Source organism: Dromiciops gliroides, chromosome 1 (assembly GCF_019393635.1).
Source record: "Dromiciops gliroides isolate mDroGli1 chromosome 1, mDroGli1.pri, whole genome shotgun sequence".
In the NCBI taxonomy this organism is placed as follows: Eukaryota; Metazoa; Chordata; class Mammalia; order Microbiotheria; family Microbiotheriidae; genus Dromiciops; species Dromiciops gliroides.
The window spans coordinates 143831752-143845840 of NC_057861.1; the positions used below are offsets into that span (position 1 = coordinate 143831752).

Here is a 14089-nt window from a genome sequence, read left to right on the forward strand (position 1 = left end):
CAAGTGCTTAATACTTATTGACTTGACTTTACCAAAGTACTGGAAGGATTGTGATATAGCTTAGGCGATGCCCACACTGACCAAAATCACAGATCTCTGTGTTGAAGTGAGTTTTAATGCCCACAAATACATCACCTATGGGTGACTTCTTCTGACTGTGGTTAAGTAAATAAATCCATGGAAAAAGCTGTGGGCAACATCAGGAAGAGGCCAAGCCTGAAAATCTGACTCTTTAGCATTTCTGTGCATGTGTGGTCTAGTGGAAATTATCCCATCTAATTGTTTTTACATTCTGTAGGAATAAAATTAAAATTTCCATGTGATGTTTGACTATGTCCAAGCACTGTTATCACACTCCGTTATCTTCTTCAGTAAGGCATGGTATTCCAATATTGAATTTTAAAATGAGACTATGTATCCATCTACTAATATGGTATAACTGCAACATTCAATAAAACAAGTGTATAGGTTAGAATGTGCATAAGCAATATATGAATCTTCACTGGAAAAAATAGATTTAATTGTACAATTACATCTAAATATGTGAAATCCAAATAATAGATCTAAATTTAAATCTTAATTATAAACATACATAATTAATACTAAATTACACAATAATAAATTACATAATTATATTTTACTGACACATAGAACAACTAGGTGGCACAATGGATAGGGTACTGGGATTGGAATTAGGAAGACTTATCATTTTGAATTCAAATCTGTCCTCAGATACTTGCTAGCTGTTTGACCCTGGGCGAATCACTTAACCCTGTTTGCCTCAGTTTCCTCATCTGTAAAATGATCTGGAGAAGGAAATGGCAAACCAATCCAGTATCTTTGCCAAGAATACCCCAAATTGGGGCAGCTAGGTGGCGCAGTGGATAAAGCACTGACCCTGGATTCAGGAGGACCTGAGTTCAAATCTGGCCTCAGACCCTTGACACTTACTAGCTGTGTGACCCTGGGCAAGTCACTTAACCCCAATTGCCTCACCAAAAAAAAAAAAAAAAAAGAATACCCCAAATGGGGTCATGAAGAGTCAGACATGACTAAAGTGACTTAACAACAAAAGAGTCAATAAAATAGAAAGTATTACATTAAATTTTGGAAAACACAGATGCCCACTGTGCCTGACCTTATCATGGGCACGAGGGGCACTTATAGGACAGCCTGAATGTCATGAAATCTAGAGATGAAGAAAAGTGGAGTCATCTCTCCAAATGAAAGTTTTGGTCACTTTCCTTCAATGCTAAAGTTAAGTGATGCTATAACAATCCACCAGGAGGACTCCAGAACTAAAGGTACTTTTTAGTGTGATATAGCAGAAAGCAAGTTGGACTTGGAGTCAGGAATCCTAACTTCAACTCCTGGTTTCTATAATTACTGGTTGTGTGACTTTGAGCATATCATACCATTTCTCTGAGCCTTAATCTCCTCATTTTTAAAGCAAGGATTAAAAATACCTGCACAACCTACTTCAAAGGGTTGTCATGAAGAAAGTACTTTGTAAACCTTGATGCAAAGCAAAATATAAGCTTTTCTTAGCTAGAGTTGATACTTGGGATGAGTTTGTGAACATTATAGGTTTACTGTGCATTTCCAAAAATGGCCATCTTTTAAAAAAAATCTACTACTAACTATACCATACTACTACTAACTATAAGCATTCAAGCTTCAGGGACAGCTAGGTGGCACAATGGATAAGGCACTGGCCCTGGATTCAAGAGGACCTGAGTTCAAATCCAGCCTCAGACACTTGACATTCACTAGCTGTATGACTCTGGGGAAGTCACTTAACCCTCATAGCCCAGCAACAACAACAACAAAAACCAAATAAAAACAAAAGCATTCAAGCTTTGCATCTGCCATACATTAACTGTGTGGCCATTGGCTACTTTCTTAACCTCTTGGTGCTCTAAGACTACGAGATCCAGAGGAATTCTAATCTGCATTATTAGAGGGAGTATCCACACTAGGATGTCTCTATGTTGATAAAACCACAGGTCTAGAACCCCGCCCCCCAAAAAACCCCAATAAAAACACAGATAGACTAAATGAGTAAATAGCATTGATAAAACTATAATACACACACCAGGCAAAAGTCTGGGGTGGATAAATATGAGTATGTTTCCTCAGAAAATAATAAAGAAACTCCAGGGTGGTGCCAAGGAGGAGGAAAAGTCATTCTTGGCTGACATGACGAGTGACTTACTCCTGCATGTTTTCTTATCTGGGTTCAGGTTAAATCCTTTTAGGCATCGGCAGGAATAAGAATCTTCTGTATTGACACACTCATGCTGACAACCATGGTTAAGGGAAGCACAATAGTCCAACTCTGATTAAAAAAGAGAAGAAATGAAACAAAACAAAACAATGACTTTGATTTAGGAAAACCAAATGATACCCAGCACTAATTCTTTTCTTGTTTTACAGGTAAAATTCTAAGATGAAAATATTTTGGGTTTTCCTTCCTCTTTTACCTCTCCCTTCTTTTTTGAGAATTCAATAATGAATAAACATCTATTAAGCAGCTATTAGGTACAAGGCACTGTGTTATTTGCTTCTCCTTACCTGATCTAACCTGGGTCTCTCTGTGGTCCCTCTTCCTTATGCCTCTTCTTGCCCCCATACCTATACCTTCTTGCCTCTTACAATCTGTATACACTCCTTTTCTAATGGTCAGCACCTGAGTGCTGTCCATGGTACATATGGCTCTTTGTCTAGTAAGCTGATGCTGAGGTGGAAGCTATATGTTCTTGTAATAGTTGGATACTTTCATTTGCTATATCCCTTGGATCTGTAGGCAATCAGGCCTGACTCTTCATAAGACCACATAACTGTTCGAAGGTATCAGTAATGTATGCAAGCCTCAGTTATATTTGTGACAGCTGCAATTTTAGCTTGTTGGAAGTTTCCTCAGTGTTATATTGTGTTGTTGTGGCAATGGAACCTCAACAGAACTGCACATCAATGAAAAGTCTAATATCCCTCCATTTGGTGGACAATGCCTTTCCATGAAGTTATTTATATAAAGAACTTGGCAAATCTTAAAGCATTATAGAAATGTGACCTGTTATTATTATTATTATTATTATTGTTCCATTTTCTGGTGTGTCTGTTTACATTGTTTCTTGTGATGCTTTGTGGTCTATGGTGAAGGGAGCTTCTTTTGGATCTTTCTCAGTGCTAAGTTGAAGGGACATAGAAGGGACAGAATAGACCAACATTTCAGAAGGTCAAACCTATGATGCCTACTGGTCAAATGCTAGACAATCTCTAGGCTGGTGAATGAACCTTACTCCCCTGAGGGACCACCTGTAATTACTGGAAGAAGTGAAATCATTCTTTCTTCCTTCTTCAATATTTCCCTCTTCACTGGCTCCTTCTTTGCCTAAAAAGTCAGTATGAGAGAGAGAACAGGGCTGAAGATAGAGATTTCATCACCAAGGTGGAGGTACAGCAAGAGAACAGAAGAGGGATGAGGGCATCAAACCTTTGGGGACATGTATATTAACAGGAAGGAAAGAAGAAAAGACAATAAAGTAGACAAAGAAGGAGAGGTCAAAGATCTAGGTAAACAGGAGAACCTCTGTTATGCAAGTCAAAGGATACTGTTTAGGAGAAAGAGGGACAATTCACAGGGTTATATAGTATAGAGAGGTCAAGGAGGATGAGCATTGAAAAAATGCTTTTTAACTTGGCAAGTAGGAGCATACTGGTGGCTTTTTAGGGAGAAATGTCAGTAGAATGGTGGGGACATAACTATAAGTGAGTTTTTTTTTTTCTTTCTGGTTTTTGTTTTTGGTAGGGCAATGAGGGTTAAGTGACTTGCCCAGGGTCACACAGCTAGTAAGTATCAAGTGTCTGAGGTTGGATTTGAACTCAGGTACTCCTGAATCCAGGGCTGGTGCTTTATCTACTGCACCACCTAGCTGCCCCTATAAGTGAGCTTTTAAGCCTGGTAAAATTCTTTCACATCTATTTTCTTATTCAATCATTTGTTTGTCTCTTATTCAATCAGCATTGCTGTGAAATAGTAAGGCAAATGCTACTTATGTCCACTTTAGAGATGAAAAAGCCAAGGGTGCAGAAAAGTAAACTTCCCAAGGTAATAAAGCTAGCTAGTGGTCATGGAGGGACTAGATAGAAGATGGGTTTCCTGACTACCAGCAGTTCATTCTTCCAGTTTTTTTCTCAGTTCATTCTTTTGTTGTTGTTGTTGTTTTTTGCGGGGCAATGGGGGTTAAGTGACTTGCCCAGGGTCACACAGCTAGTAAGTGTCAAGTGTCTGAGGATGGATTTGAACTCAGGTACTCCTGAATCCAGGGCCGGTGCTCTATCCACTGCGCCACCTAGCTGCCCCTGTTCATTCTTAATACAACATACTGGCCTATCTTCTTCCCTCAGGTTTCTTTGCCACAAGGCCTTCCCTGAACACTCCAACCAACACTGATCTCCTTTCTCCCTGAAGTCCTGGAGAACTCAGTGTCATTATCACTCTTTTTGGTTATATGCAGCCTTGGAAAATTTGTGGTTTCATGGGTGTCTATATTATCTCACCAAATGAATGATAAACTCCTGGAAAATAGAAACTATGTCTTAAATTCATTTTACTTCCTTCTCACGCTTAACACAGTGCCATCAAAAGAATGAATTAATTCAAAATCATATTCAAAATGATTTCAGTGTCTTCAGTTGTAGGGTATTGAATCAGCCACTTGATCAGTATGTATTTAGTTAGGTGTCTGTCTGTCAGTCTACCTACTTAACTATCTACCTACCTACCCACCCATGTATCTCTCTCTCTCTCTCTCTCTCTCTCTCTCTCTCTCTCTCCCTCCCTCTCTATCTATCTATCCTATCATCCCTATTAAACAGAATTACAGATGAAGACTGCTTATACTAATAGTACAGCCAAATTCCTTCTTTCTCTCTATGGCTCTGCCATTTTATAGCAGCTGGAGCTGGAGGGAAGATATTGCCAGGTGGAGGGAGCAGAAGAAGGAAATTGATGACCAGCAGTTTATCTCTAATGTAACTATCTTTCCAGCTGTGTCTTTCACTCCCATGTTGCCCCTAATCCTGGCTCCTAATGGTAGTGGATATTAGGGGAACTGAAAAATATCAAGAAGGTTAAGTATTGGAATTATTTTTTGTTTGTTTTAGTTGCATGTGTGTTTCTAAGTACTGGATTCCTTGTTTATGTAATATATATTTGTGAAAAGTTTTGTAAAGTAATTTAAAAATAATTTGAATCCCATTTTCTCACTGGCCTATATTTCAGAGCTGCTTCATCTTCGCCTAAAAATTAATCTTCAGCTGATGATGTTGGACCCTAATATGTGAGCTTTAAGCACTAAAGGAACTCTATATTTCCAATAATATTCTGTTAGTCCTTTTGAAAAGTGAGTGTGACCACTTCTTAATTTAAGTTTTTTTGAAGCTTAAATTTTGGTATATCACCCTTTCCTTTCCTTTCCTTTCCTTTCCTTTCCTTTCCTTTCCTTTCCTTTCCTTTCCTTTCCTTTCCTTTCCTTTCCTTTCCTTTCCTTTCCTTTCCTTTCCTTTCCTTTCCTTTCCTTTCCTTTCCTTTCCTTTCCTTTCCTTTCCTTTCCTTTCCTTTCCTTTCCTTTCCTTTCCTTTCCTTTCCTTTCCTTTCCTTTCCTTCCTTCCTCTCTTCTTCCCTCCCTCATTCATTCCTCCCTTTCTTCCTTGACATTGGTTTTCCCTATCTTTCCCAAATTCTAAGTTTAGTGACTACTTAAGGGCTGATCCCACTCCTGATTTGCCCTGCTCTATTTCTGACCTGGCCTGTTTTGGCCCTCTTTTTATGCAGCTTGGTGATTCTTTCCACAGCCCCTTTCCCAGGGGCTCACTATATTGTTACCAGACTTAGTGTGGGTAGCAGATTGGCAATAGCCCTACTGTAGCTTAGAACTCCCAAGCCCAATTGATCTATCAGCCTCAGTTTCCCCAGTAGCAGGAATTACAGATGTGTACCACCATGCCTGTCTTTTATCAGGCTTTCTTTAGGTAGGACACTCTTGGACCTATGAGGATAAATTATTTAATACATCATCTTACAACATTTCAATAGTCATGTTAGCGCCAAATGACATGTCAGGGTCTATTTGGGAAGAAGGTAGGATGCTCCCCTCCAAGTGTAGATCTTTTATGGAAAATGATCTTTCTGATTCTCTACACCATAAATCTTGTAAAAGATTGGGATAACTTAACAAGGATGTCAAGAGAGCTCAAGAAAGGGTCATCATTAAGGTACCAAAGGAGAGGAAGCATATAATAAAATTCTATAGAATAATCAAATGTTAATTTGGCATTGAGAGACTTCAATACCCAAAGCCACGTAATATCATTAGAATGCCACATTTTGTAACTTACTGTTGCATGTTCTTTTATCTGGGTTAAGAGCAAACCCTTTACGGCATCTGCAGAAATAGGAGTTATCAGCATTTACACACTCATGTTCACAGCCATGGCTTTCTGAGGCACAGTAATCCACAACTGTAGAGAAAAGAAAAATATTAAAAGTTAAATGTAAAATGAAATCAAAGATAGCTAATACACATGAACCATCTACAAGAACAAAACAATATTAACAATAACTTATGTTCACATTGTTTATACCTAACTCATATTTACATTGTTTATATAGCTAATGGTTTACAAAGCACTTTTCTGATCACCCTCTTTGATAGGTAGTATACACATTATAAGTCCCATTTTACATATGAGGACACTGAAGTTCAGGGAAGAGAAGGGGTAAAGAATGGATATTGTATTGCTGAGAAGAGCTAAGTCATTAGAAGTTGGTCATTGCACAATGTTGCTATTACTGTGTACTAGGTTCTCCTGGTTCTGCTCACTTCACTCAGCAACAGTTCCTGTAATTCTTTTCAGGTTTTTCTGAAATCCACCTGCTTGTCATTTTTTATAGCACAATAGTATCACATTATATTTATATACTACAACTTGTTCATCCATTTCCCCAGTTGATGAGCATTCCTTCAATTTCCAATTCTTTGTCACCACAAAAAGAGCTACTATAAATGTTTTTGTACATGTATGTACTTTTCCCTTTTTATGATCTCTTTGGGATACAGACCTAGTAGCCATATTAATAGATCAAAAGGGTATACACAGTTTGATTGCCCTTTGGGCATAGTTCAAAATTGCTTTCCAGAATGGTTGAATCGGTTCACAACTCCACCAACAATGCATTCCTGTCTCAATTTCCCCACATCCCCTCCAACATTTGTCGTTTTCCTTTTCTGTCATGTTAGCCAATCTGATTGATATGAGGTAGTACCTCAGAATTATTTTAATTTGCATTTCTCTAATCAATAGTTATTTAGAACATTTTTTCATATGACTATAGATAGCTTTGATTTCTTCATCTGAAAACTGCCTGTTTATATCCTTTGACCATTTATCAATTGGGGGAATGACTTGTATTCTCATAAATTTGATTCAATTCTCTGTTTATTGAAAGGGAAGTTAAGGGAACAAGCATTTATTAAGCACCTACTATGTACCAGATATTGTATTAAGTACTTTACACATATTATGTCATTTGATCCTCACAACTTTGGAAGGTAGGTGCTATTATTATTTTTTATTTGAGGAAACTGAGGCAGACAGAGGTTAGTAGCTTATCCAGGGTCACACAGATATTAAGTGTTTGATCTGAACTCAGGTTTTCCTGGCTGTAGGTTCAGACTTCTATCTACTATGACACCTAGCTGCTAAGAAAAGTGACTTGTCTATGATTACACAGAGATCGTCAGAGCTGGGATTTCTCCTGACTCCAGATCCAATCCACTTTCTAGTATACCAGGTTACCAAAGAGATATTACTGCATTTAATATATTAATCAACTAATTATATAGATGCAATGACTAAACAGTCAAAATGACAATAAATTACATTTACTCTTTTGCTCCCAGGCTAATTAATGAATTTTTAAAGAATATAACTTTGATGTTCTAAGATTCCTTAAGTACAAAAAGTCCTAATATTCATTTGTTCAGTCAACAAACTCTTAGTTGGGAACAGAACACCCACATAGTCTTAATCTCTGAATGTACTGCTTATCATGGGACATTAGCCAACTGCTAGAGTTTAGCCATAACAAAAACATAGAAATAGGAACCAAATCCTAACAAAAGCCAACTTCTCATCTTTCAAATGCCATTGAATTGTTTTAAATCTTTTTAAAGCATAATCATTAATGAGAATATCCAGTAACATCTTGATCAGAAGTTTGCAGCCTATGGTATATATACTGAGGCTTACATGCAGACTAGTATTCATTGGCATGCAGGGCAGTTGCCACAGCCATGCTGATGCAAGAGCTGGCAGTGAATACATACTTCTCAACCCTATGCCCCTGAATTCTCTTAGATCATAGAATTTTGAGATGGAAAAGCCTTTAGTAATCTTCCAATTTAACTTTTCCTGTTTTATAGATTAGAGAACTAAGAGAGTGACCTGTTCAAAGTTACATAGGTGGTAAGTGGTAAGAGGCAGGATTTGAATGCAGGTCCTTTGAGCACCTTGAAAAAGACAGAAGTAAAATGTGTTAGAGTCTTGGTTTTTACTAGATTTGTACCTCAAAAAGATCAAAAAAGAGGAAAAGGAATAATGTATACAAAGATATTCAACTCTTTCCATGGTGGCAAAGAATTTGAAAATGAGGGTGTGCCCTTCAGTGGGGTAAGAATTGAACAAGTTATGATATATGTATGTGAAGGAATACTATTGTGCTATAAGAAATTATGAAGGGGGTGCTTTCAGAAAAGTCTAGGGAGGCTTTTATGAACTGATGCAAAATGAAGTGAGCAGAACCAGCATAACAATTTGCACAATGACAACAATACTGTAAAGACAAACAACTTTGAAAGAGTTAGGAACTCTGAGCAACACAGTTGAAACCAACCACAGATCCAGAGGACATATAATGAAATGTGCTACCCAAGTTTGGATAAAGTGCTAATGGACCCAGAGTACATATTTTGGGACAAGAGGGAAGGTGATATGGTCAATTTTGGATTTAAAAAATTTGGCTATCCGTATTTGTAACAGGTTTTATTTTTTATTTTTTGCTTTCTCAATGGATGAGGAGGGAAGGAAGAAAAAATTTGGAACTAAGAATTTTTTAAAAATTGATTTTTTGTGAAAAAAGTACCTATTTGAATTAGAAAGGGGAATTTACTCATTAAAAATCCCCTATAATAATAAAATCTTTGGCATTGTAAAAAAAAATAAATAAAAATAGAGGAGCAACTAAGGCCTGGTTGGGGAGGAGAGGGCCAAGGAGGATTTAAGTGCATAGTCATCTTCACCTACAACTCAGTAATGACTGTATTTTCCCAAGTCTCAGTCTGTTTCCAAAAAATTGGTTCTTACATAATGTTCTCTTGAAGTTTATAGTGTTTCCCACAGGACCCAGGAGTCTAATTTCTCAGTTATTATATTCCAGCTCTTCTGACTACAAAGTCATAAGCACACAGAGACTGGAACCATACTTGCTATTTTTGGTCTCTGACTGACTTGAAAGAAATCATTTTGCAAGTAGCCAGTAGCTATCTATAAAGATAAAGGTTACTTAAGTGCTAAATAATGAAAAGTAGAGATTTATAGCTCTTGATTTAAGATCTGGCTACACTCCAAAGGTTTTCTATGATGAAATAGTCTGCAATGTGGATAATATTGAGCAGAAACAGGTTATTTTTAGGAGGAAGTTACATATTCTTAACATGTCAGTGCCCAGAGATCAAAAGCCAAATACGCTGTTGAGAGCAGTTACAGATAAAATGACTTCCTAAGCTAACATATACATTCACACAGACAATACAAAGACACTTGTGTACAACGTTACAACCTTCTTTCCCCATCCCTTTAATAGGTCAAACTTTCTATATTCAAATTTAGAAAAAGGAAAGTTTAATAAAAGGGTTTCATGTTGATGCAGGTTATACCATTCCAGGAGTTCTTAATCTTTTTTATGTCATGGACCCTTTTGAAGGTCTGATGAAACTGATGATCTTCTCAGGATAATGGTTTTAAATGTGTAAAACAAAATATATAAGATATCAAAGGAAACCAAAGGTTAATGGGAGAAAAAACTGATATAATAATATCTCCATCCAATTTCACAGATCCCTGGAAATCTGTTCATATATTTTTCTGGAAATAATATAAAAAAGAAGCTGGGCTATTTCACATTTGAGTTGTTTGTTCTTACACATCAACATTTTAATAACAGCCTAAAAGTTATACATGGTATTTAACTGGTTAATCCTATCTCATAGGGTTTTTGTGAACCCCAAATGAGACATTATATATGTAAAACACTTTGCAAACTTTAAAGCATTATATGAATGTTAGGGTTTTTTTTTGGGGGGGGGAGCAGGGCAATGAGGGTTAAGTGACTTGCGCAGGGTCACACAGCTAGTAAGTGTCAAGTGTCTGAGGCTGGATTTGAACTCAGGTCCTCCTGAATCCAGGGCTGGTGCTTTATCCACCACACCACCTAACTGCCCCCTGCATTATATGAATATTATGCATTCCATTTTATAGTATGTTGTTCATCCTCAAAGAAATAAGAATATATGTATGTGTATATATAGGATAATATATAGTGTGTATGTATATATACACACACACATACAGACAGATAGAAAGAACATAGACACACTACTAGGAGTTGAGGGAGATTACAAAAAACAAAAAATAACATACAATTTCTACCCTAATAGAAGACATCTAATTGGGAGGCTAAGACAAAGACATAAAAGAATATAGACTATAAACTCCTTGAGGGCAGGGACTATTTCTTTTTCTTCCTTTATATTCTGAACTATAGCATGGTAAATGTTTGTCAGATTGAATTGAATGACCATATACTTCCTTGCTTTGTTATTCAACCTTTTTATTTAATTTGACAAACATTTATTAAATGCCAACTTTGTCCAAGATGCTGTGTTAGTGCTGAGGCTACAAAGGCCCTCAAGTACCTTGTATTTTACTAGGGGGTTACATGTACACAGATAGATACAAGGTAATTTGTATCTGTTGTATCTATTTGTATTGAAGAATGAGAGAGACCACTAACAGCCATGGAACCAGGGAAGGTCTCATGGAGAAGGTGGCACCTGAGATGAGAAGACAAGAAATCTGTGAAGCGGAGATGAGGAGTGAGAACATTTCAGGGATGTGCTATAAATATGCGAGATGGCAGGTGACAATCTAATGTTTAATCTTGGTGACAATGTAAAGTCTTAATGTAAAATGTTTTGTAAATGTAAAGATGACAATGGAAAATAGTTTTGAGTTGAAGGTAAATCATGTGAAATAAGTATGAGAAGGTAGTAGGGAATCACTGTGGTAAATATCTGGCTGAGGAGTTTATAATTTATCCTAGAAGCCATAGAGAGCGAGGAGAGTGAAACATTCAGTCTTTTGCTTTTGAAATGGTATTTTGGCTTGTGTGTGAAAGAAGGCTTGGAGAGGAGAGGAACTGGGGTCAAGGAGACAAACTAGGAGGTCATTAAAAAGGTAAAAAAAGAAATTATCTGCTTTTAAATACTAGAAAATTCTGACCAACCATGACTTCAGAGTACTAATAATGAAATATGCTACCCTCCTCTTGGCAGAGAGGGAATGTCCTGGAAATGCATAATGACACATACATTTTGAGATCTGGTTAATATACTGATTTGTTTTTCTTTGCTGCTTATTTGTTACAAGGAAAGGCTTCTATAGAGGTGGGGTAAGTTAATGGGTGGTAATAGAGACACCAAATGTAAGACAGGAAGGATAAAAGGGAAGGAAGAAAGGAAGGAAAGAATGTCAATAAAATATACACGTAGGAGAACAGAAAGAAAATCAGAAGGGTACACAAATAAGGCAATTTTGTTACTGTACCCCGGGGTTCAAGATGAGAAGCAAAGGAGACAGAGGGAGAGGGAGAAAGGGAAAAAGAGTATGGGTGAGAGAGAGAGAGAGAGAGAGAGAGAGAGAGAGAGAGAGAGAGAGAGAGAGAGAGAGAGAGAGAATGGCAGCTTCAAACTCTTGTAGGTCTAGAAGATAATCTTGAACCTTGTATTTGTCTCTCTCTAAGACAGAATAAAGACCATCTCCTCTCCAAAGCTCTCATATCAATTCCACCTTTCACACTGGCACACAAATTCTAAATACCATTCTCCCCACCAATCAGGAGAATCTTATGCAAAATACTCCAGGCTTGAAACCTGGACTATATGTTTTTCTTGTTAAATTTAATGTATTTTTCAACGCCCAACTGCATATAACAAAAGCTTATGGTTTAATAAGCAACCCTCTTTTTATTCTTTCTGAAGACAGTGATGAGTTCATGTTTGTTAAATTCCTAATAGGAAATGTATATGTGAAAATATATGTATGTATTTGTGTGTATGTGTGTATGTACTTTAAGTAAAGAGCTGAAGACACTAGGTGGTATGGTGGAGGAAGATGGGTAACACAGTGAACAGAATGCTGGATGTGGAAGCCTTGAATTCAAATCCCACCTCAGACACTTGTTAAATTGTGTGGTCATAGGGAAGTCCCTTAAACTCTCTCTCATCCTCAGTTGTTTCATCTATAAAATCAGGATAATAATAGCATTTACCTCACAGAGCTGTTGTGAAGATCAAATGACATAATACATGTAAAGTGCTTTGCAAATCTTAAAGCACTATATAAAAGCTAGCTTCTCTAGCAATTGATGATCATCATCATAATAATAATAATAATAACAACAACAATAATAGAAAACTTAATGGAAGTAACTGATTACTTCAGCTGATCTTTGAAGGTAGATAAAGAATCTGAAAGGCAAAAATTAAGGGAGATTTCATTGCATGCATGAAAGATGGTTTCTGTGAGGTCAAGGTGGTGGTGAGAGATGGCATGTTGAATTGAGAGACACAGTCTGGTTTGACTGCGATGTTGAGGCAACAGAGTATCTTAGAACCAATAAAGAACCACTGATGGGTTAAAGCAGGGCAATTATGTGTCAGCCATGTCCATTAGTAAGATTGTTTTGGTATCCGATAGAATGGAAAAAGGTGTTAATCAGTATTGCTGCATGCTCAGCACTGCCTCTAAAGAACTAAAGATAAGAATCATAATATGGTAGGTGTTATGGGTTTCAACATATAACCAATGGTCAAAGGATATGAACAGGCAGTTTTCAGATGAAGAAATCAAAGCTATCTATTGCCATATGAGAAGCTGTGGAAAAACTGGAACACTAATGCTTTGTTGGTGGAGTTATGAACTGGTCCAACCACTCTGGACAGTAATTTGGAACTATGCCCAAAGGGCTATGGGACTGTGTATACGCTTTGACCCAGTAATACCACTACTAGGTCTGTATCCCAAAGAGATCATGGAAAAGGACCCACATGTACAAAAATATTTATAGCAGTTCTCTTTGTGGTGGAAAAGAATTGGAAATCAAGGGAATGCCCATCAACTGGGGAATGGCTGAACAAGTTGTGGAATATGCATGTAATGGAATACTATTGTGCTGTAAGAATGATGAGCAAGCAGATTTAAAAACCAGCAAAGACTTAAGATGCTGAGTGAAGTGAGCAGAACATTGTACACAGTAACAGCAACCTTGTGTGATGATCAACTGTGATAGACTTGGCTCTTCTCAGCAGTGCAATGATCCAAGACAATTCCAAAGAACTCATGATGGAAAATTTCTCCACAAAAAAGAACTGTGGATTCTGAATGGAAGATTGAACCATACTGTTTCTACTTTTTGGTTGTATTTTGGGAAGTTTTTCCCTTGTGTTCTGATTCTTATTTCACAACATGACTAATGCAGAAATATGTTTAATGTGATTATTCATGTATAACACATATCAGACTGCTTTCTGTCTTGGGGAGGGGGTAGGGAAGGGAAAGAGGGAAGGAGAAGAATTTGGAACTCAAAATCTTATGAAAACAAATGTTGAAAACTATCTTTACATGTAACTGGAAAATAATAAAATACTTTTATGATAAAAAATATAACCAATAAGGAATGCTGAAA

The 14089-nt window shown here is 37.1% G+C and overlaps 1 protein-coding gene across 3 annotated transcripts in view; it reads right to left on the reverse strand.

Moving 5' to 3' along the window:
* The window catches only part of MATN2 (matrilin 2), a 203565-nt gene that overhangs the window by 63636 nt on the left and 125840 nt on the right, over positions 1 to 14089 (reverse strand). For all 3 annotated transcript variants that reach the window (XM_043975565.1, XM_043975564.1, XM_043975563.1), the window contains exons 6-7: positions 6403 to 6525; positions 2216 to 2338 (exon numbers count right to left, since the gene is read on the reverse strand). In XM_043975565.1, coding sequence (XP_043831500.1) covers positions 2216 to 2338; positions 6403 to 6525 — 246 coding nt within the window. The remainder of the gene's footprint in view (positions 1 to 2215; positions 2339 to 6402; positions 6526 to 14089) is intronic.